This window comes from Aplysia californica, unplaced genomic scaffold (genome assembly GCF_000002075.1).
Source record: "Aplysia californica isolate F4 #8 unplaced genomic scaffold, AplCal3.0 scaffold00750, whole genome shotgun sequence".
NCBI lineage: Eukaryota > Metazoa > Mollusca > Gastropoda > Aplysiida > Aplysiidae > Aplysia > Aplysia californica.
Window position 1 is genome coordinate 236,056 of NW_004798020.1, and position 20,647 is coordinate 256,702.

The 20,647-nt window shown below is 40.4% G+C and overlaps 1 protein-coding gene across 2 annotated transcripts in view; it reads right to left on the reverse strand.

Moving 5' to 3' along the window:
* LOC101863468 (serine-protein kinase ATM) overlaps positions 1-20,647 on the reverse strand; it is a 72,361-nt gene that overhangs the window by 47,730 nt on the left and 3,984 nt on the right. For both annotated transcript variants that reach the window (XM_013088477.2, XM_035972582.1), the window contains exons 3-18: positions 20,037-20,156; positions 19,444-19,588; positions 18,301-18,465; positions 17,564-17,723; positions 16,694-16,856; positions 15,993-16,097; positions 14,966-15,042; positions 10,681-10,741; positions 8,401-8,573; positions 7,011-7,118; positions 6,268-6,381; positions 5,030-5,663; positions 4,027-4,341; positions 3,113-3,359; positions 2,262-2,479; positions 643-725 (exon numbers count right to left, since the gene is read on the reverse strand). In XM_013088477.2, coding sequence (XP_012943931.2) covers positions 643-725; positions 2,262-2,479; positions 3,113-3,359; positions 4,027-4,341; positions 5,030-5,663; positions 6,268-6,381; positions 7,011-7,118; positions 8,401-8,573; positions 10,681-10,741; positions 14,966-15,042; positions 15,993-16,097; positions 16,694-16,856; positions 17,564-17,723; positions 18,301-18,465; positions 19,444-19,588; positions 20,037-20,156 — 2,888 coding nt within the window. The remainder of the gene's footprint in view (positions 1-642; positions 726-2,261; positions 2,480-3,112; positions 3,360-4,026; positions 4,342-5,029; positions 5,664-6,267; positions 6,382-7,010; positions 7,119-8,400; positions 8,574-10,680; positions 10,742-14,965; positions 15,043-15,992; positions 16,098-16,693; positions 16,857-17,563; positions 17,724-18,300; positions 18,466-19,443; positions 19,589-20,036; positions 20,157-20,647) is intronic.

A 20,647-nucleotide genomic window follows, 5' to 3' on the forward strand; every position in this document is an offset into this window, starting at 1 on the left:
AGCACTTCAGAAACAAAAGTTACTAAGAATAATGATCACTATCCAAAAATTGTAAACACTCCTGAAGACATGTCCCAGTTGTCGGCAAAGCTATTTTTGAACAATGGGATGAAAAGGCCAAGAAAATCGTACCCGCTCAAAAATTTAGTTCTTTCAGAAAAAACACGTTTAACCATTTCTCAAAAACAAATTGAAAGGACTTTATAATAATCCAAGTCTAATTATCTTTCTATTAGTTATTTTTACAACACGTACTTAACCAAAGGTTAAAAAATGTGCCAGAAATTGGATTTTTCACCTAACTTCCCATCTGCACATACAACATTCATTGATGATCCTGTGCTCTAATGGCATAACAGGAAGAAATGGGTAAGCTCTTTTTTTTTAAAGCAATTGCTGAGGTCAACCCACAGGTGCTCCAAAAAAAATCAGGAGTCAGTATGCACTGTAAATAGTACAAATGTGCTTTGGACTGACCTTTGCGCATTCTCTCATCATTTACATCTGAAGGCTTTTTTTTTTGGCGCGTTGAAAAGTTCTCAAGAACCAGTGACACATTTAGAGTATAACACCATGGACATATATGGGGATACGAGGTGAGGACATGACAACGATGGTATGAAACAATGAGAGAACGCCTACTTGAACGCTTTGAGCAAAGCCTTGACGTCTGCGCCGCTGATTACGTGGACCGGGGTGAGGACATGCTCCGTGATGGTGATCAGCTGAAGAAGAGGAAGCCAACAGTTAGTGACACTTTTTGTTCTGAGCCTTCCCCTTCCTTCCCCCCGCCCCAAAAGATCTCCGTCCAGTAAACTATACAAAGACTACAGGGGACATAATGCCCCCCACTCCAATCCAGGCAATAATAATAGCTCATCCATCAATGTCTGACTGATGTGAACAAAGATATATTGCACTTGATTTGGAGTCTATATAAATTGAAAAGTAGGCACCACGTCAGAGTAGTCCTACAATGGATTCCTACCCACACTGGGATACCGGGAAATGAAAGAGCTGATGCTCTGGCAAAGAAAGGAGCTAGTCTCCCTTAGCCTGAAATTCCTACGAATTACACCACCTGCTGCCAAATGATCAAGTCAAACCTCAAGGAAGACTGGATGAATGATTGGGCCACAGGTACGACAGGAAGGATGATGTATGGCCACATGAATAAACCACTGGTCAAAGATCCAAGCAATGAGTTGAGGAGGGGAGATCAATCCATAATCTTCCAACTTAGAACACAACATGTACCCCTCAACCAACATCTCAACCGAATTGGAGTAAAGCAGTCTGCTGCCTGCCCACTATGTGACTACCCCTCAGAGACAGTGGAACATCATCTGTTCTTCTGTAGAAAACTAACTGATTTAAGGGGATGTTTTCTTCCCAAGCTACCCCACACATCTAATTGCCTCTACTCCTCAAGACAACAATTAGAACAAACATGCAACTATTACCGAATGGCATCATGCAGAAGAGTTAACGCTCAGATGCTACTGGATCGCTAACAACAACAACAACAACCAATACATCCGCAGAGGAGAATATTTCTCCAGTCACATAGAAGAATTTGAAGAATTAAAGTTTATGATGACTTGTGGATTCTGCTGTGGCCGATGAGAGAAAAGTTTGCCACATTTTGAACATAGAGCATTACACCATACAAATACTAGAGGGGACAGGAAGGCAGCGTCACATTTTGGTGACCTGGAAGATTTTCAAGTTTTCAAAGTTCAGTGATTTATATCTTAAAGCAGGAGTCTCAAACTTGCAGCTATTCAGGCCCGCAGAAGGATATTTTGCGGCCCCGACTTGACATCAAAGTTAACGGTCAGTGCAGCCCTCATTCAAGCCAAATGTGGCAGAGCTCTATCAGAGGAAGCACTGCCAGGTTTCCGACAGCAAGGAGTAGTTAAAGGAAGCCAAGGTTCTGAAGAAAGGTCAACGTTTTATTCAGAACTGAGGTCAATAAAGATTGAGAAGATAAGATTAGAATTCATACTTCTTTTTTTTTAAAGTACTTGAAAGCTTTTTTTAAGGAATGCTTTATACAGTTCCCTGTCTTAAAAGATGTTCAATTTTCTCCATCCACTTTTACATGGACCCTGACGTTTTCTCCCTTTCAGAAGTTTGTTTCAATTTGCCTATTGTTGTACTCCAAAAATTATACCATTCTCATTCCACGATTATTTCTCCATCCCTTCATTTTAGTTTGTCAGAGCTAGAAGTTTTTATCTGCTCAAGCATCAACTCACTGTATGCACAAAAACCGGTTTGATCGGCTCCAACCCCTCCACCAAGGCAAACAGCTGTTCTTTCAGATGGCCGATGTCCATCTCTGCCCGCACCGGCACTTCCTCCGACTCGGATAACTGCCGGTCGTAAGAGATCAAGCCACACAGGAGTTTCACACAAGCCAGTCGAACCTTCTGGGCCTCCACAAGAAGATCCTCCCCAAGGAACTGGTGGTTGTCTGGGGAAAACGTTTCAACGATACAAAAATTGCAGTTTACAGGACATTGGCACATAGTTGTTTGTGTGCTCAAGTGAAGAGAAGCACATCACACACAAAGACAGGGAGACAAAAAAAAATGGGAAGGAAAGTAAGGAACCTAACAATAGTGGCATCATCCAATTACCTGAGGTACAATGTTGAGTCGCGCTGTCATTACCTGAAACTATCATCATCATTGCCGTTCTCAACCTGGAATCAGGGTATAGGCCACCAAACAACACTTGCCACATTTCTCTATCCTGGGCTAGCTTCTTGAAGTTATTCCATGTCTTCCCACTTTTCTGTCTATCAATTTCTGCGACTCTTCTTCAGCTTCCACAGGGTACTCCCCTTGATCTTTTACCCTGTGGGTTCCTTAAACTATATTGCAAAATAATCCCTTGGCAATTAACAACATTTTAAAGTGTACCACAGCAATATTTCAATCAATTTTCAAATCATGCCAAGTAACATTTTGTTACGAAAATTACGTCAACGAAAGTAGTAGTTCTTTTCAGATTTCATACAAAACAGAAATGTAGAGTAAAAAAAAATTTTTTTAAAGAAGAAAAAAAAAAGAATCAAGCTTTCCAAACTGAAAGTTACACTCACCATCTGCAGCTGCAGGAAGCGTTGTGTTGTTATTGGTCGAGGCGTCCCTCTCATCAAAATCCAGATCTGTGTTGCTCGCACCATTTCTTGGGTCCAGGTCCGCACGCTGAGGCTCCAGGTCAAAGTCAAGGTCATTTTCCCGTCCGCGATGACTAGAGCCCTCTCGCTGTTCGTTCCACTCAAACTGTCGGTGGCGGTCGTATCGGTTCCTGTGAGAAGATGGCCGCACTTCCCTTTTCTTCTCCAACTAAAACATTAGGATTCAAGATGACAAAAAGTTTGATTGGAGAGTAAATAATATAGATTAACTGATTAATATTATTTTTTAACAGAAAATCTAATGAATTTGCTGACTGGAACAGTCTACAAAACACAAGAAGGAAAGTGTTGGATTGGAATCCACAGGGTAAAAGATCAAGCGGAAGACCAAGTGGAACCTCAGAAGTGTCACAGAAATTGATGTACAGAAAAGTGGGAAGTTTAGTGTAAGTAAGCGTTTTACGGCACTTGCGACACAATAAGGTCATATAAGTGCCGAAGAATAGAGGTGTTACAAGAGAGTAACATGAACAAAAAAAAGGAGAAGAGATAAGGACGATAGACATTTGATAGGAAAGAAGGAGCAAACCACACCAGAGCACTCGCCAACCGCCCATAAATATGGGAAGACATAGAATACCATCAAGAGGCTAGCCCAGGATAGGGAAAGGTGGAAAGTGTTTGTTTGTGACCTATGCCCTGGCCCAAGGCAAGAAAGGCGATGATGAAGACTAATCTCTAAAATACTTCTCTCAAAAATATTTGGTCTGAGTCTGACACATTGTGAATCCTGTTTTATTAAATATTTCGCTTGGTAGAAAAATGAAAAAAGGCTGAAGTAAATTGACAATCCTTTCAGAAGTCGCAGCTCTTACCTTTCCACTGGCCATATCAACCACGAGATCCACAAAAGCCGCGGAGAGGTCACAACGAATGACCTCCACAACCCAGAACATTCGCATAGAGGTCATGCCCTTGAACCAGAACATTTCGTGAAACACCTTGAGAGCCGGCAGCAAACCACAAGTTCCTTTTTTCTTGACATAGTTCACGAAGTGGCCTGTGCATTTCTCCAGAGCGACCTTCACCAACTGTTTGAGTCGCGTCCCAGGCACCCCGTCCGGGCCCACGTAGAACAGTAGCTTCACTACAGTACAGCTGTACCATGCCAGAAACTCGATCGTCTCAACCTGGAATGAACAATGTCACACTATAGAAATAATACGAGAGGCAGCGTAGTGAAATGAGGCGCTCGTCAAAATACAGAAATCGGAGAGCCTGATTCCACCGCGTCATGACACATATTATGATTAATAATGCACAACTTTTATATTTTATATTGCCCTCAGTCCCGATTACAGAACACAGGCTCTAGGCAGTTTACAAATACAATAGCAACACAAAGAGTATCTTGAGTTCGGATTGAAAATCTAGACATATCTCTTCAACCTAAAAACAGGAATGATTAGAGCTGACCTTAGAGTAAAAGATAACCATCTTGTCTTAGAATAATTTCCAATACTGTATTGGAATGTAACCTTTAAAAAAAAAGAGAAATATAGACAACATACATATAAATGGAATATTACAATTACATAACATTTAAAAATAGGAAGACCACAAAATATTTCCAGAATGTGAAATTTCCAGAAAAGGAAAACCCTCTGAAATACCATTTAAAATTGAAAAGTAGCCTCAGCTGCCTGTAAATAAAACAACAACATGTGTGTGTGTGTGTGTGTGTGTGTGTGTGTGTGTGTGTGTGTGTGTGAGCCACCACATGTATAAGAGCAACATCATGCATACATTTAGAGTTAGAGCTTGTTATTCTTGGTTCAAACTAACTCAGGCTGGCATAAAGCCGTTGTTTTTACTTACGGAAGGTTCCAGAAGCTCAGAGAGGGATCTTGAGATTGTGCCGAGGGTTTTGAGAACATGTTCCACCACACTGTCCACCTGAGGGTTGTTATCTTCCGACTCTTCTCTTCTTCTTTCTCTACTACCAACAGATTTCCTCGACTCAGCCGAACTTTTCAAGGAACCAAACGCCGTTCTCAGGTGCACCTTCTCAATTTGAGAAATATCTTCCTCCTGGTGGTTATCCTCTTTAAACTGTTTCATCACCGTCAGAGGATCCTGGAGAGCAAGGGCATAGATGAGTTGAGCAGTCCTGGTGGGAGTGAGGTTCCTCGCAGACGCTTCGAGATTTTCCGCCATGGCTTGGGAGAGAAGCCAGTTAACCAGGAGTGTGCGGAGAGGGAAAGCGCCCTGCGTCTTCGACATTGAAGACGAACCCAGTATATTTGGACAGTAGTTTTCTGCGAGACCTTGCGAGTGGACGAGAGCTGTCAGAAGACCGTCAGAGGAGGGACTTGGATGACTGAAGTTGGGCAGGAAGAGGTTCCAGATTTCCTTCCCCGGACGCACCAGGCCTTGAAACAACATGCCCGCCATCAGCTGGAAGCCAAAGTCCTGGTAACCTTCCACCTCGGCTTGGCGGGAGTTGATGGTGCTGAATAGGAAGAAAGCAAGAAAAATAAACCAGCTTTGCTTATCACAGAGAGGAAATTTGGGAAATGAAGGCCGACAAAAAGCCAAAATAATCTAGACACAAACAATTTCACAAGGCACAGCACATCATATGACACATAAAATCAACAAGAAGGTAATTCCATAAACAAATGAAAGTGCAGTGACACATGTAATATGAGGATGAAAATAGACAGATTCAAGACTTAAATTTAAATCATTTGAATTGATGCTATCATAAAAATGATCAGCATCAATCTTTTACTCATAGAAAGTCAAAGAGTGGGAACAAATTAGCAACATCATTGTGAAGCGTTAGCTGAGATAACGCCTTCCTGAAAAAAAGTTGGCAAGTATTTTTGGGGAGGATGTAAAAGAGCATCACTTGAATAACAATTCAGAAATTGTTTCATGGTAGTCTACATTCATTTCGTGTGAATTTGACCTGCATTATCACATTGTATAATTCTGAATATAATGGAAGATAACGAAGCATGCCCCTTGAGTTGTTTAACAGTACAACTTTTCTCTCAAAGCAACCCCCCCAAAAAACTAATTTTTTAATGAGGCAACAAGTAAGGCCATACCCACTGCAAGATGACCACACCGAGAGCCAAATCTTCTCCGTCTCGCGGTCACTTGGTACGGAAGCATCAGTCAGGGCGGACAGACATTCAAACACATATGTGAACAGCTGGCCCCTGCAAAAGATGAACAATTCACTCTGACTTAATCAACTAGGTACGTCTCAGTTTGACCATCTACGTTATTTACAACTCTTAGACGACATCAAAAACTAAAAGTATCCAAATATTTTCATAGCAAAGTACCTGTTAATGCTTGTCTTTAAAAACAACTTTCATGACATGTACAGTTCTTTTATGATCCTGTAAGTCATGTATACAATGATATTCAAACAAAGGAAAAAAGGAAAACACTTGAAAGTTAACAAGGACAATAAAAATAATGTAATCTTATTTTTACCAGAAGACTTACAAATTATTATTATGATACCCAAGAGACAAAACACAAAGGTAAAGCTTAGTCATACTCTAAGGAAGTCAGGCAGCTGCACAAAAAGGAAAGTGTTGGATTGGAATTCACAGAGAAAAAGATCAAGGCGAAGACCACGTGGAACCTGGAGAAGAGTCACAGAGAATGATGTACAGAAAAATGGGAAGATGTGGAATAACATCAAGAGGCTGGCCCAGAAAAGTGAAAGGAGAAAAATGTTTGTTCATGGCCGAAACCCTGACACAGGGTGAGAAAGGTATGGACGACGAGGATGAAAATTTAGTCTTAGCTCACCCAGAATTCTCTCTTTCCTCACCTTTTACATTCGTGAAGTAGCAAAGCCAGAACTCCCAGGGCGTTGACCAGCCCATTCCTGCTGAACGACTCCGAGTGACGCCGCAACAACGCACACAGAATCTGAAGCCTGAAAACATAAATTTTATAACAAAGTCAAGAACTTGAAGCCTGAAAACATGATAACAAAATCAAGAGCTGAAGAACCGTGCCTAGCAGCTATTACCGAATGGCATCATGCAGAGGAGTTGACATTCAGATGCTACTGGGTCGCTAACAACAACAACAACAACAACAAGCACTCTGCCTTCTATTTAGTTTTAGTAAGAGTTTTACAGCACTTGCAACACAATAAAATCATATAAGTGCCGAAGATTAGAGGCATTACAAGAGAGTAACAAACACAAAAAAGAAGGAAGAAAGATCAGGACGATAGACATAGACACTTGATAGCAAAAAAGGATGGGAAACTTGTTATTCTTCTCGAGACAAAATATATAAAGTTTAAACTTGAAAACATTGTACCAATGCATACGACTTGTATCAAAAGTGTGTATTCCACAGCTGGACTACTACATTTTTTAGACAACATTTTATCAACATGAGATCTTTTTCAAGTGCCAAATCTGAAACAGGCATGGGCCATCAAGGTTCATCCATCATTTCATGCTCGGACACTCTCAGAACAGCTATATCATCCTGGAGTTTCCCTCATCACCCATCTGTTCAAGTCATCGGAGTATCATCCTGGAGTTACCCCCATCACCCATCTGTTCAAGTCATCGGAGTTTCATCCTGAAGTTTCCCCCATCACCCATCTGTTCAAGTCATCGGAGTAATTTATTCTTGGACTACCTCTGCCTCTTTTACCTTCTAGTTTTCCAGTGAGCGCACACAATGTCCAACGCCTTAATGTCAATTCATGTGCCCTAGGAACTACCTTTGTCTTTTCCTAATTGTGTCTATTAAAATATAAAAAATCAGTTACAAATCAACAAATTATCAGGCGCAGGCTCATATGTCCATATGCAGTTGTGAGTACAGTAAAACACTAACAAACCCCCCCCCCCCCCAAAAAAAAAAACCCAACATCCCCCCCCCCCCCCCCCCCCTCCCAAATAAATAAAAACAAAATTTTTGTTTTTATTTTAGTAAGTGTTTTATGGCACTTGCAACACAACAAGGTCATATAAGTGCCGAAGATTAGAGGTGTTACAAGAGAGTAACAAACACAAAAAAGGAGGAGGAGTGATAAGGACGTTAGATGTCTGATAGGAAAGAAGGAGCAGACCACACCAGAGCACCCGCCAACCACCAACCAAAAAAAACAAATAAAAAATTTGTTTTTTTATTTTTTAAAAATAAAACCTATTTAAAAACTCCAAACAACAAAAAAAAACCCCAAAAATCACCAGGGCACAGCTTGCAGTGAGTTGGAACAAGTCTTGACGAGCTCCACGAGAGGCTTGTTCTCCACCGACAGCCTCTGTCTCTTGGCAGGCGTCGCTCCCGCTCGGTCGCCCATCTGGGACACCTGCGTGAACGCAACCACTTCCTCTGGGGACGCTGGGATGAGGCCCGGCAGCTACAGGTGTCCGGAGAGAAAGTAACGGAGAAAGTGTTACAACTTCCGGTAAGATTAGAGTGTTTTTGTTTTAGTAGAGGTTTTACGGCGCTCGCAACTGCATAAGGTCATATGAGCGAGCAACTGGACATAAAAAACGTTACATCTTCAGGTAAGTTTAAGTCTGGATGAGCAGCTCAAAGTGTCCAGAGACAAAGTGATGTAGAAAGTGATACATCTTCCAGTAAGGCTAAAGTTGGGATGAGCAACTGGACAGAAAAAGCGTTACATCTTCTGGTAAGTTTAAGTGGGGATGAGAAACTGACATAGAAACTGTTACATCTTCAGGTAAGGGTTAAGTGAGGATGAGCAGCTAAAAATGCCCAGAGAGAAAGTGATGAGGGAAGTGTTACATCTTCCAGTAATCTTAAAGTGGGGATGAGCAACTGGATAAAAAAAGTGTTACATCTTCTGGTAAAGCTAGAGTGGAGATGACCAGCTAAAAGTGCCCAGAGAGAAAGTGACAAAGAAAATGTTATATCTTCCATGGTCAAGAAAGAGTGGGGATGAGAAACTGAGCTGACCAGACGAAAACAAAGTGACATAAAAAGTGTTACATCTTCCGGTAACGCTGAAGTGGGGATGAGCAACTGAGCTGTCCTCACAGAAAGTGACATAGAAGGTGTTACATCTGGTTAATTTAAGTGGGGATGAGCAGCTAAAAGTGTCCAGAGCGAAAGTGAGGTAGAAAGTGATACATCTTCCTACAGGGCTAGAGTGGGGATGATCAACTGGACATAGAAACTGTTACATCTGCCGGTAGGGCTAAAGTTCAGATGAGCAGTTCGAGGTCTGACCATCAATGATTTATTTATAGCAGTTCGAGGTATCCAGAGGGAAAGTGACATATAAAGTGTTGCATCTTCTGGTCAGGCTAGAGTGGAGATGAGCTATTGGACATATAAAGTGTTGCATCTTCTGGTCAGGCTAGAGTGGAGATGAGCTATTGGACATATAAAGTGTTGCATCTTCTGGTCAGGCTAGAGTGGAGATGAGCTATTGGACATAAAAAGTGTTACATCTTCCGCAAAGGATAAAGTGGAGATAAGCAATTGGACATAAAAAGTGTTACTTCTTCTGGTCAGGCTAAAGTCAGGATGGGCACCTAAAAGTGTCCAGAGACAAAGTGACATAGAAAGTGTTACATCTTCCAGTTATGCAGGAATGAGGCAACGCAGCTAATGAGCTCAGACAGAAACAAAGAGACGTAAAAAGCGATAGTATTTTATATCCTCGAAAGGAGCACCCTTTTCAGTAAAGATAAGCACATTGACACAATAATGATCATTAAGCGAGGCAACATGCAAGACAGACAGACAGACAGACAGAAACAACAGAGGGAAAGAAAAGAAAAGTAGAACTGACCAGTGACACACTTCAACCACCCATGACGATGCAGTTATAGGGACAGGCGACTGCTTTTTTCAGCAAAACAAACCCACATGAAAAGTATTAGTAAAACAAAAGACGCTGTAGGATATCTTAGTTTAGAAGCTTACGCCTTCGGGCTAGCAAGAAAGGGTGGCTTCCATTCTCAGTTTTTCAACAGAAGACACTTTACTCTCCTCACTTCTTCATGTAGGAAAAGACTACGTGTCAATCAGAAGAGACAGAAATATGTGACCTACAGGCTACACCTCAGGCTGTTAGGATACATTCCTTCCCCCCTTGAAAAGGAAAATTGGAACTGAAAAATGGAATAAACAAGCTGGCTTTAGAAGTTATGGCAAAGTTTTGTGAACGTTCTGTCACACACCCTGGACTTTCACCTTAGGACCTGAGATAAAGAGCAAATGGACACACGCAAAACCCCACCTGTCAGTCATAGTCCAAAGAAAAGAATTAGAACAAAACTAAAAGCTGGAATAAAACACTATCAAAAGATCATTTTACGAGCATTCTTTTTTTTAAAAGTTTAGTCAGATATGTTCTTCAGGTAGGCAAAAACCGGTTGCATCAGTTTCTTGATAACCCTTAATATCATTAACATAATTCATCGGAGCAAGACTCCATGTTACAGAATTTATGCCCCAACAGTAAACAGTAAAACTAAACCTTAACAACCCACCTGCTTGAACACAGCAACTGCTAGGTCTATGTAGCGCTGTTTCAAAATACTGACTTTCAAACTGAAAACAAATACAACATTATATTTATGAAAAGAAACTACAATTTAGAAATTCAATCTGAGTAAGATTATAAGACTACGTAAGTACAATAAGATATTCAGTCTGAGTAAGATTATAAGAGTAAGTAAAAGTACAATAAATGTTTATCCACAGTAGGTCCCGATTGGGGACAAAAGTAGACACCATAACGTCACAGTAGAAAATATACATCACTCACAGCAGTGACAATTCAAAATTCCACAATCAACGAACAAACACATCTGTGTGGTATGAGAAACAAACGAGACACTCATTACACTGCTAAAAACACATTAGTTCTTTATCATGATCAAAATGTGAAGAAGAATCATGAGATGTCATAAGTTCTTTATCATGATCAAAATGTGAAGAAAAATTACGAGATGTCGGCCACTGTCTTGGATAGAGTCAGCAACAGCTACAATTCACCAAAAAGATATAGGGATGATGACAGATAGCAACACTGAAAAGAAATGGAAGGAATGGACTATACATGGATGCTCCACAAAAATATTGGCAAACTGCCCTAACTACTAAACGAGGATAGTTGTGTAGAGCCCACACTACTCTAAGGTATTGAATTAAAGAGGGGGATGGAATAAACGAGGGGGGGAGGGGTGGACAAGTGGTCCAAAATTAATAAACGGAGGGATGGAATAAAAGGGGGGGGGGCTGGCACAATCAACCTCACACCCCTGTACTAGTAGGAACAAATCTGTTTTATTTCTCCTTCAGTGAATAAAAACAGAGATCATGAAATTTTAGTGAATTTAGTAAGTTACTGTGACAACTTTTCCCATTTAGGAACAAACCAGTTTCATTTAAAAAACAAAAACCACTGTACAAAAGTTTTTTAAATGCACAAAATTGAGGTAGCCAACCTGGTACCAGTACTAATACTGAGGGTAATTTGCTATTTACAAAAAAAGATAAGTTTCATTCAGATATCTAGATTTTTTATACAATGTTTCACATGATCGTCAATCGTGGCAAGCTGGAAAATTTGGACACTAACATTTCTCTTTTTCTTTCTTTTTTTTTTGAAGGTTTTGCGGCCCTCACAACTGCGTAAGGTCATATGATCACCAAGTGATGGGTGTCAACAGACAAGTCCTTACAGGGAATCAGACTTAGACAGCTCACCTCTCTAGTTTCAACAGCACAAGGTCTGCTTCAACTATCAAGGCACCCCGAAAATAGTAGAGGAAAATGACAATAGTAAGGATTAGGAACGAAAAAGCAGCAGTTCCCTGTTGCAGATCAGGCACAGTTATGAGCATGACATGATGAATCAGCCCATTTACAATTCTACTCACGGCGTCCGAAATTCCGTCTCAGCGATCTTTTAGTTAGTCCGGGCCCCCCGCGGTAGGCCATAAATTAGCGGCAGGTGACCTGCAATTTCACGCGTCAAGTCGGGGATTGACCGGGGTCAACTCGTGCACAGTGCTGTCGTATCTTGTCCTTATCAGAAAGCCTTTCTTCCCCTAATTTCATGAGCCGTAAAATGATGCTCACTCTACCCACAGAACCTATTTCTTCACCAATTCCGCTTCGTCTACGTCTTCTTGATATCTTGTGAAAGTTTCAACAGTTTTCATTGATTCGTTTGGGAATAATAACAGTTTTAAATTGTGAGTGTTATGTGATCGGAAGCGCCGTTAATAATGTTATCTCTTCAAATTTAATTACAAATCATTCGAGAATGGAACGATGGTCTTTATTTCTGTTTGCGTGGTGTGATAGCCATCAAATCATATTTTCTAATGATGTGAATTTTGTTTTTCCAGCACTTTGCGGTGACTGGAAATCAGTTAGTGAATTGTGTCCCTAAGTAAAAATCGTTAAAATGCAATGGGTCAGTCACACATATGAGAGGCATAGACTCTCTGAATGAACTTTGTCGTGTGTGTTGGCGTTTAAATTTAACTGTCAAACAAAAAAAGTGCAGAAAGCCCCGATTATGTAAGACAATGGCAGGAGATATTCTCTTGGTTTATGGGATTGATGTGAGGGACGAAAATGAACAGTCGTATTCCGCTAACATTTGTGTCAAGTGTTTTACCGCGATTTCAACTATCAAAGGGAGATATGGTGTTACGTCACGTCAATTTATGCCGCAAAAAAGCAGTTGACACTAGTAGGAACATGTGGTGTGCGTTTGACAATAGCATAAATGTGAATTCCTTCTCCATTTTGTCGGTACCGCTTAGGTGGCTGCATACAAAGATCCATTTCAAGCTAACATCGTAAAACACCCCAAGCATACCTCCCCCCATCCCCATGTATGTAAGGAACTAACAAACACAATGTATACAGAAACAAGAAAATACTCCCCCGAAACTGCAAAAATTGAGGAGGCAAGTGGACTGGAAGCAATATTCAATCTTCTCAATGAAAGATTTAGCCATGTTCACACTGCAATATCACATCTGAAACCGTCAAACAATTTTCACTTCCAGAAATCTCCGTAGCAATCGACAATTACATGTCCGCATTCAGACGCTATTTCCCCACAAAGTTATCCCAAAGCCACACATATCATAGCAACACTGTATTCCACACATACAACAACACATGTTTGCTCTCGGGCTTTTAGGAGAACAGGACACAGAAAGCAGCCACCAAGAGATCTCAAAACTGGAAGCCAGAGTATGAAGGATCCCAAACCAGATAGACATGCGTTTTATTTTTGTGTCGCATCTCCTGCAAATAGCTCCCTCATTGCGTGCTGCTGGATATGTTTAGAAAGAAAAATTATATAAATTTATAGTTTTATTCTGTACGTGTTCATTTTGTGAAAAGAAATCGGTGCTGTATATTGAAGATACGTCAGTATATCATTATTCAGGAGGATACACAATCCATTGGATACAAAAAGTCATGAATGCAGGGAAGCGTTTTGGCTATCATGCTCATGACAAGTTCCATGTTCGTGCTGGAAACAAAATTTTGAGTGAGTTAATTTCTAAACACATTTTCCTGTCTTACGTGGCAGTTTTGTAAATATTTATCGTTAGGCTTATAAGTTATTAGCCATTCAATATGTGTTTGTTGTTTTGACTAACTATAAATAGACATACATTTTAAGAGCATCTAACTCAAAAACGTGAGCAGCCATGGTATTGCTATTTCGTACCAATAAAGAGGTTTAGTTGCTTTCTCTAAAGAACAAACTTGTGTTCACGTATGATATTTTTTGTTTGTGTAAGACGATAAAACATGTGTTGAAAAATTCATTTCACCGACTACCGACGCAGGTAGCGGGAGGGCAGGTTAGTGACCTCTGGGTGACCGGCCCGCCGTGACCCGGTCACTCCATCGCCGATCCAACTAAAAGAGCGCTGTCTGTACGCCGTGTACTATGCTTGAATGAGAAATGTCCCCCCTTTGGGAATGGCCTAAAGACAGCACAGTCAGCGGCACTGCCCCCGGGGATATAACATTTTTCTTTGTATGAACGGAAACAAAATAACAGGAAAATAAGGCGACATACAAAAAAAGACATGCCCTTCAACCAACAAGAGCTATCATAGGTTGTTTTTTTTAATAATCTGAACAAAAACATACCAAATAGGGAAAATGGAATAATTTTAGGGTAAAAATATGTTGTTGTTGGGGGGTTTCATTTATGGTGAGGCAGCAGAAACAAGTCAGCTTAGTTTTAGTACAGGTTTTACAGCGCTCACAACTCCATGAAGTCATATGAGCGCCAAAAGATTAGAGGTGTTACAAGAGAGTAACAAACATAAAAAAGAAGAAGGGGAGATAAGGACCATAGATGTTTGATAGGAAAGAAGAAGCAAACCACACCAGAGCACCCGCCAACCACCCACAGAAACAAGTCAGTGCAAAAGAAAAACTAAAAAGATGAAGAAACAGACGTCTCAAGTTTCAGTCCAAGTTTTACAGCTCTTGCAACACAAATTGGTCATATAATAAAGGCCGAAGACTAGAAGCATTACTATAAGAGAGTATCTTTTTTTTTAAAGAGAGAAGATAAGGATGATAGATGTTAAATATGAAAAAAGGAGCAAACCACACCAGAGCACCCACCACCCACCCACAGACTACACCAGGGAGCCTGCAAACCAAGCAGTACTAACAACGGCAAATCCAAGATAAAAGAAGCTACAGTTCAAGATAACAGCAAAAGGCATGAGGACTATCAGATCTTAACAAAAGATACTATAAACCTTTGCTTACCCGGAACTGAATCTAAACCTGCCTCCAGTTTCGTTTATGTCAGCAACGATTGACTCGTGTAAAGAAGCCAGGTGTACCTGAAAAGAAAATAGTTATGAGCCTCACTGCAGTTTTAGTTATAGTAGAGGTTTTACGGCGCTCGCAACTGCATAAGGTCATATGAGCGCCAGAAGATTAGAGGTGTTACAAGAGAGTAACAAACAAAAAAAAGAAGAAGGGGAGACAAGGACGATAGATGTTTGATAGAAAAGAAGAAGCAAACCACACCAGAGCACCCGCCAACCATCCACTCACTCACTCACTGCAGTTTAACCTCACACACTGAGGGGGGTTATTGCATTTTCTTACTAGTGTGCAAGACAATGGCCATATTCTGTCAGGAACAGAATGAAAAAAACAACCCAAAATGAGGGAAACAGCAGAAGGAACAGACCACACTAGGACGCATCGTGTAGTCCACTACTACTTTAGACTATTCAGATCAATTAAACTGACGCTGTTTCAACCCTAATTGTCAGGGCCAAACCTACCCGCATGAGACATCTCTCAGCAGAAAGTCGAAGAAATTCCACAAAATTTCTTCACCCCACAGGCATCAAATCTGTGCCTTTGTATTTTTAGTGTAAGTAAGTTTTTACGGCACTTGCAACACAATAAGGTCATATAAGCGCTGAAGATTAGAGGTGTCACAAGAGATTAACGAACACAAAAAGAAGGAGGGGAGATAAAGACGATAGACATTTGATAGGAAAGAAGAAGCAAACCACACCAGAGCACCCGCCAACCACTGTGTGCAAGGTCAAAAGAGTGACTAGTACACCACAGATACCAGTAAGTAAATCAGTGAGAAGGTGAAAGAGCGACAAAAGTCAATCAAAAAACAACACAACAATCACACATCACACATCCCGCCACACATCATTTCAATCACAACCACACAATCAAAATCACACATCACAGTCACACATCGCAATCACACTTCATACATCACAATCACACATCAAACATCACAATCACACAATCACACCTTCCAGCGAGTCCAGTCATGAGCATAAGCTCCCTCTCCCTCAGTGGCGGCCCCAGCGGGATGATGAACCAGCACCAGAAGGTGAAGGAGGTCGATCATTTCCTCCTGAAAACATTCCAACAGATTCAGTTTTAGTTTTAAGTTTAGTAAGAGTTTATAGGAACCCACAGGGAGCACGAGGCAGGGGTAGGCCACGAGAGACATGGAGGAAAGGGACATGAGAGAGATGAAGCTCACTTGGAACAAGCTAGGAAGGGTGGCCCAGAATAGAGATAAATGGAAGGAGCTTGTATGTGGCCTATACCCTGCCAGGGGGGAAAGGCATTGGTGATGAAGAGTTTATACCGGCACTTGCAACATTACAAGGTCTTGGTTGAAATTTTATTTGTCTTCCATTTCGTTGAAATTAGAGTAGAGATCACCAAGTTATTACCCTTTAAGTGGTACCTCACTTTTTTTTTTAGACATCCTTTAGTAAGCGCTTATGGCATATGCAACACAATTAGGCCATATAAGTGCCGATGATTAGAGGTGTTACAAGAGAGAGAAACATACATAAAAAAAGAGGTATCAGAAATGTTTTATAGGAAAGAAAGAACAAACCACACCAGAGCACCCGGCAACCACCCACAAACAACAGATTTCTACAACTACAAGATTATTCTACTGTAACAAAAACAAAACAAAACTGGAAAAATTACCTTGACCCTCTCTGTGCTTGCATTTTGCCACAAATACAACAAGCCATCCAGGTGACTCTCAGCAAACTCACACAGCTGAGCAGGACAGGCTGGGGCTATAGCATGGCAAAACGTGGTCAACGACGACAAAACATTCTCCACGATTGACGCAGCCTGCAAGTCTCTGAAAAATAAAAGACGTATCATACGAACGAATATGGGACCTCGTAAATGGGACCACAGCATACAATTTCAAAATCCAGAGCAATAAAGCAAATTTCAAAATTCCAGGAACAATTCAGGTTTTAAAACTTGTAAAAAAAATAAATAAATAAAGGGCTATAAACTCAATCATCAACTCATTGTGGCATTTGCGTTAGAGAAAATAAAGTCAGCAAAACTGAAGCCATATTTTCCCTCTAAAGATAACTATGCTACTGTAATGACAATAGATAACACTTATAATTTCATTTAAGGTGACCTGCTGAACAAAATTTAATATTTTTATTGTCATCGAGATGGGTAGAAACTGATCAGTCCAAAATTTACTTAACTTTTCGCGGGCTATACAGATTTGGACAAATACACTTATTCAATTGTAGATTAGTACACATAGTAGAATGACTCACCATTGAAAGGTACCCCTTGCGGAAAATGACGGAGCAAATAAAAATTATGGATTTCTGTATATTTACGGACAAATTCCATCCCAGTAATTACAAAAGACACAACACTTATTCTTTGTTTCCTGAAAAAAAGGAAAGCAGAACTCACGAGCTCTCCACAAAAGACAGTGGACCTGAACTACTCTCATACTTCCCACTGGATATCTTAAGGAAGGTAATTTGTCTTCCCAGCTCATTCACAACTCTAGGGAAGTCAACCACTTACCTGAAATGTTGCAAAACTCTGGAAAAAAAAGAGAACAGTTTGCGTGGAGAAACTTCTCCTTGCAAAACGCTGCCTTGTATCAACTTCTTGATGACTTTTGCACACAGATCCTGGCGTAGAAACCCTTCCTCATACAGTTTGCAATACAGCGTCAGCAGATCTGGAAGACGAGAGTTTAAAAAATAAGTGGGGTTTTTTAAAATAAAAGTCTAATCCAAACACAGCGAAACAGATTAAATCACTATTAAACATCAGGAAAGCAAGAAAACAACAATCATTAGCCACAAGCAAGAAAATGACACATAAATACAGTAGAAAAAAAGGAAAGTTTGATTTCGTCAGGACTAGCCTCGGTAGTTCGAGGGACCCGTAGTTCGAGGGATATCATACAAAGATAAAGAAGAAGAAAAAACGGAGCACAAGCACAGTTCGACGGATGCGTGATTTCGGGTCTTCTTTGTTTGACCTATCCATGTTATATGGTATAGCAGTTAAATCATACTATACTGAGCTTCTCAATGCTTAAGTAAAAGATGCAATGACTTATGAGAGCTGAAAACTGTTCGCTTTCTGATATACGACCCTATGTCATCCGACAGTGGTGGCCCCTGATATTCTTTAAAAAACAATTCATTATGTCCACTTCCCTTCATACATCTACAACCACTGTTATTAAGTCACAAAACAAAGCATACATTTAAAATTCCTATAACTGAAGTATGATCATAACAATATACCTCTCCATTCTTTGGAGGAGATTTCCAGCCAATACGACCTCACTCGTAGAACGTGCTTGAGCAAGACATTACTGAAATCGAGACCAAAAGCTTCACGCATATAATCATCACAGAGGGCATTCCGTATCCAGTTCATGATCCAATCAAGTCGGAGTCTGGGGCCACCTGGGAAGACACAAAATTGCAAAATAACAAAAACTGCTCATAAAATGAGTTATACATCATGGATTTTCTGGAAAAAGAGAAGTCTCCCTGCCCCTCACCAGAGCACCCTTATAGACCTGACCTCTCAAACGATGAAGTGCACCATATATCAAAGACTTAGACATCTACATTTACTCTGGAAGATCATCTCCACAATAATTTAACTTTTTTTTTCTCCCTTTCGCTTTACTCTAATCGCTGTCAAGTGAAGAGCCAAATTCATGGAAAAAAAAAAGTACCGTAAAATTCAGGCTCCAAGACGTTGACAAATGTGAGGCAGCGTGGTGGAATCAGGCTCTCGTCAATTTTTGGGCATGTAGAGTTATTGGTATCATCTTAAAGCTTGTTTACTAGTTTGTATTTGGTTGAAAAAAAATATCCATTTATCTTGAATACAAGTCGAGACATTGGCAAATGAAGGCGGTGGGGGTCACCTGGTTTCAGAGGTAAAAGTAGTGAGAAATTTGCCACCAAAGATTAGTTATTTCCTTAGCTTCAGAGTCCGTGGTAACTGAAAATTTACATTTTTTGTGCCTTCAATCAACGTCTTTCAGTCAATTCCACACAGAAATGAGTTCTTTTATGGGAATTAAAGGTGTTGAGCCAAAAAAACAAAAATTCAATAAAAATTCACAAACCTGCGGAAAAATGCCACTTATCTTCACTTTGATTATTTTGACGAGAGCCTGATTCCACCACGCTGCCTCACATATATTTTCCTCAACACAATACTTTAGCGTACACCTCAGAAACACGGTCCAGCAGACGGGAGAGTACTTTTCGAGACCCCGGAATCTGCTGTAGCTTATTTGTGAAAAAAGTTAAGATTTTTACACATTTAACGGATGTGCTGTTTATCATAATACTGGTGCACTCAATAGCCCGAACTTTACCGTAAATGATGAGCACACTATGAATCAAGCATCCACGGTTTCTTACGTTCATTTGCTGTCCGGATGACAAACATGAAGAGAGCAGCCAGCTCAAGCTTCTTCTTATCCCTGTTGTTCAAGGTGGCGGCCGACTGGCTCTCCTTGGCAGTCTGCAGGAGGGATGTCTCTAGGTCCACATATTTCATTACACCCTGCCAAGAAACAGAGAGAAGAGAAAATCACTTTACTATGTTTTCAGATATTCCTTGTTTGACGTGCTCAATGATATATAGTATATAAACTGGGGAAACCAAAGAATTCAAATGCATAAAAACAAACCAATGCAAAAATACCACAAATAATTTTATTTCATATCATGTTGCAACAAGACAGACAATGAATGCGTTGTGACCCACTACTTTCTTACCTTCATTTTCTCAAGTTAATGTACTTCCTAAAGTGTTCAGAAATATATTTGACGTAAAATCTTGATTCCTGTACCTCTACAGATTAAAAAATCTTTACACACATTACATTTTGTTCATTTCAAACTTTTAAACTTCTATTTGTTTCATTTGCATAAAAGCGCTCATTCATATACACACACTAAAGCATACATACACACATACACACTCAAACGCAGCACTCAGAAATGTTTACCTTTAAGACAACATTCCAGGTCAGCGTCTTACTACCGGGACTATGATTGTCTGAGTTGTCATCTAAAGTCTCAACAACTGATGAATTACTCAGCAGATTTTGCAGCTTTGCAGCATTATTCTGGAAAAAAAAAATTCATCAAGACAGTATTATAAACAAAATTTCAGTAATAAGAAACATAGCAGTTACAACTTACCTCAAACAAAATTCTATTCTTTATTTTTTAAAATTATAGTAGAGGGTTTTACGGCGCTCACAACTGCATAAGGTCATATGAGCGCCAAGGGGTGGGTGTCAACAGAGAAGTCTTTACAGGGAATCAGACTTACTCTGCTCACCTCTCTAGCTTCAACAGCTCAAGGTCTGCTTCAACTATCAAGGCACCTTGGAAATAGCAGGTCACAAGAGTGTGACAAACATACAAAAGAAGTAGAGGAAAATGACAATAGTAAGGATCAGGAAAGAAAAAGCAGCAGTTCCCAGTTGTAGACCAGGCACTGTTATGAGCGTGACATGAATCAGCCCATTTATAATTCTACCGTGCTTGAACGAGAAATGTCCCCCCTTTGGGAATGGCCTAAAGACACTTCAGTCAGTGGCACTGCCCTGGG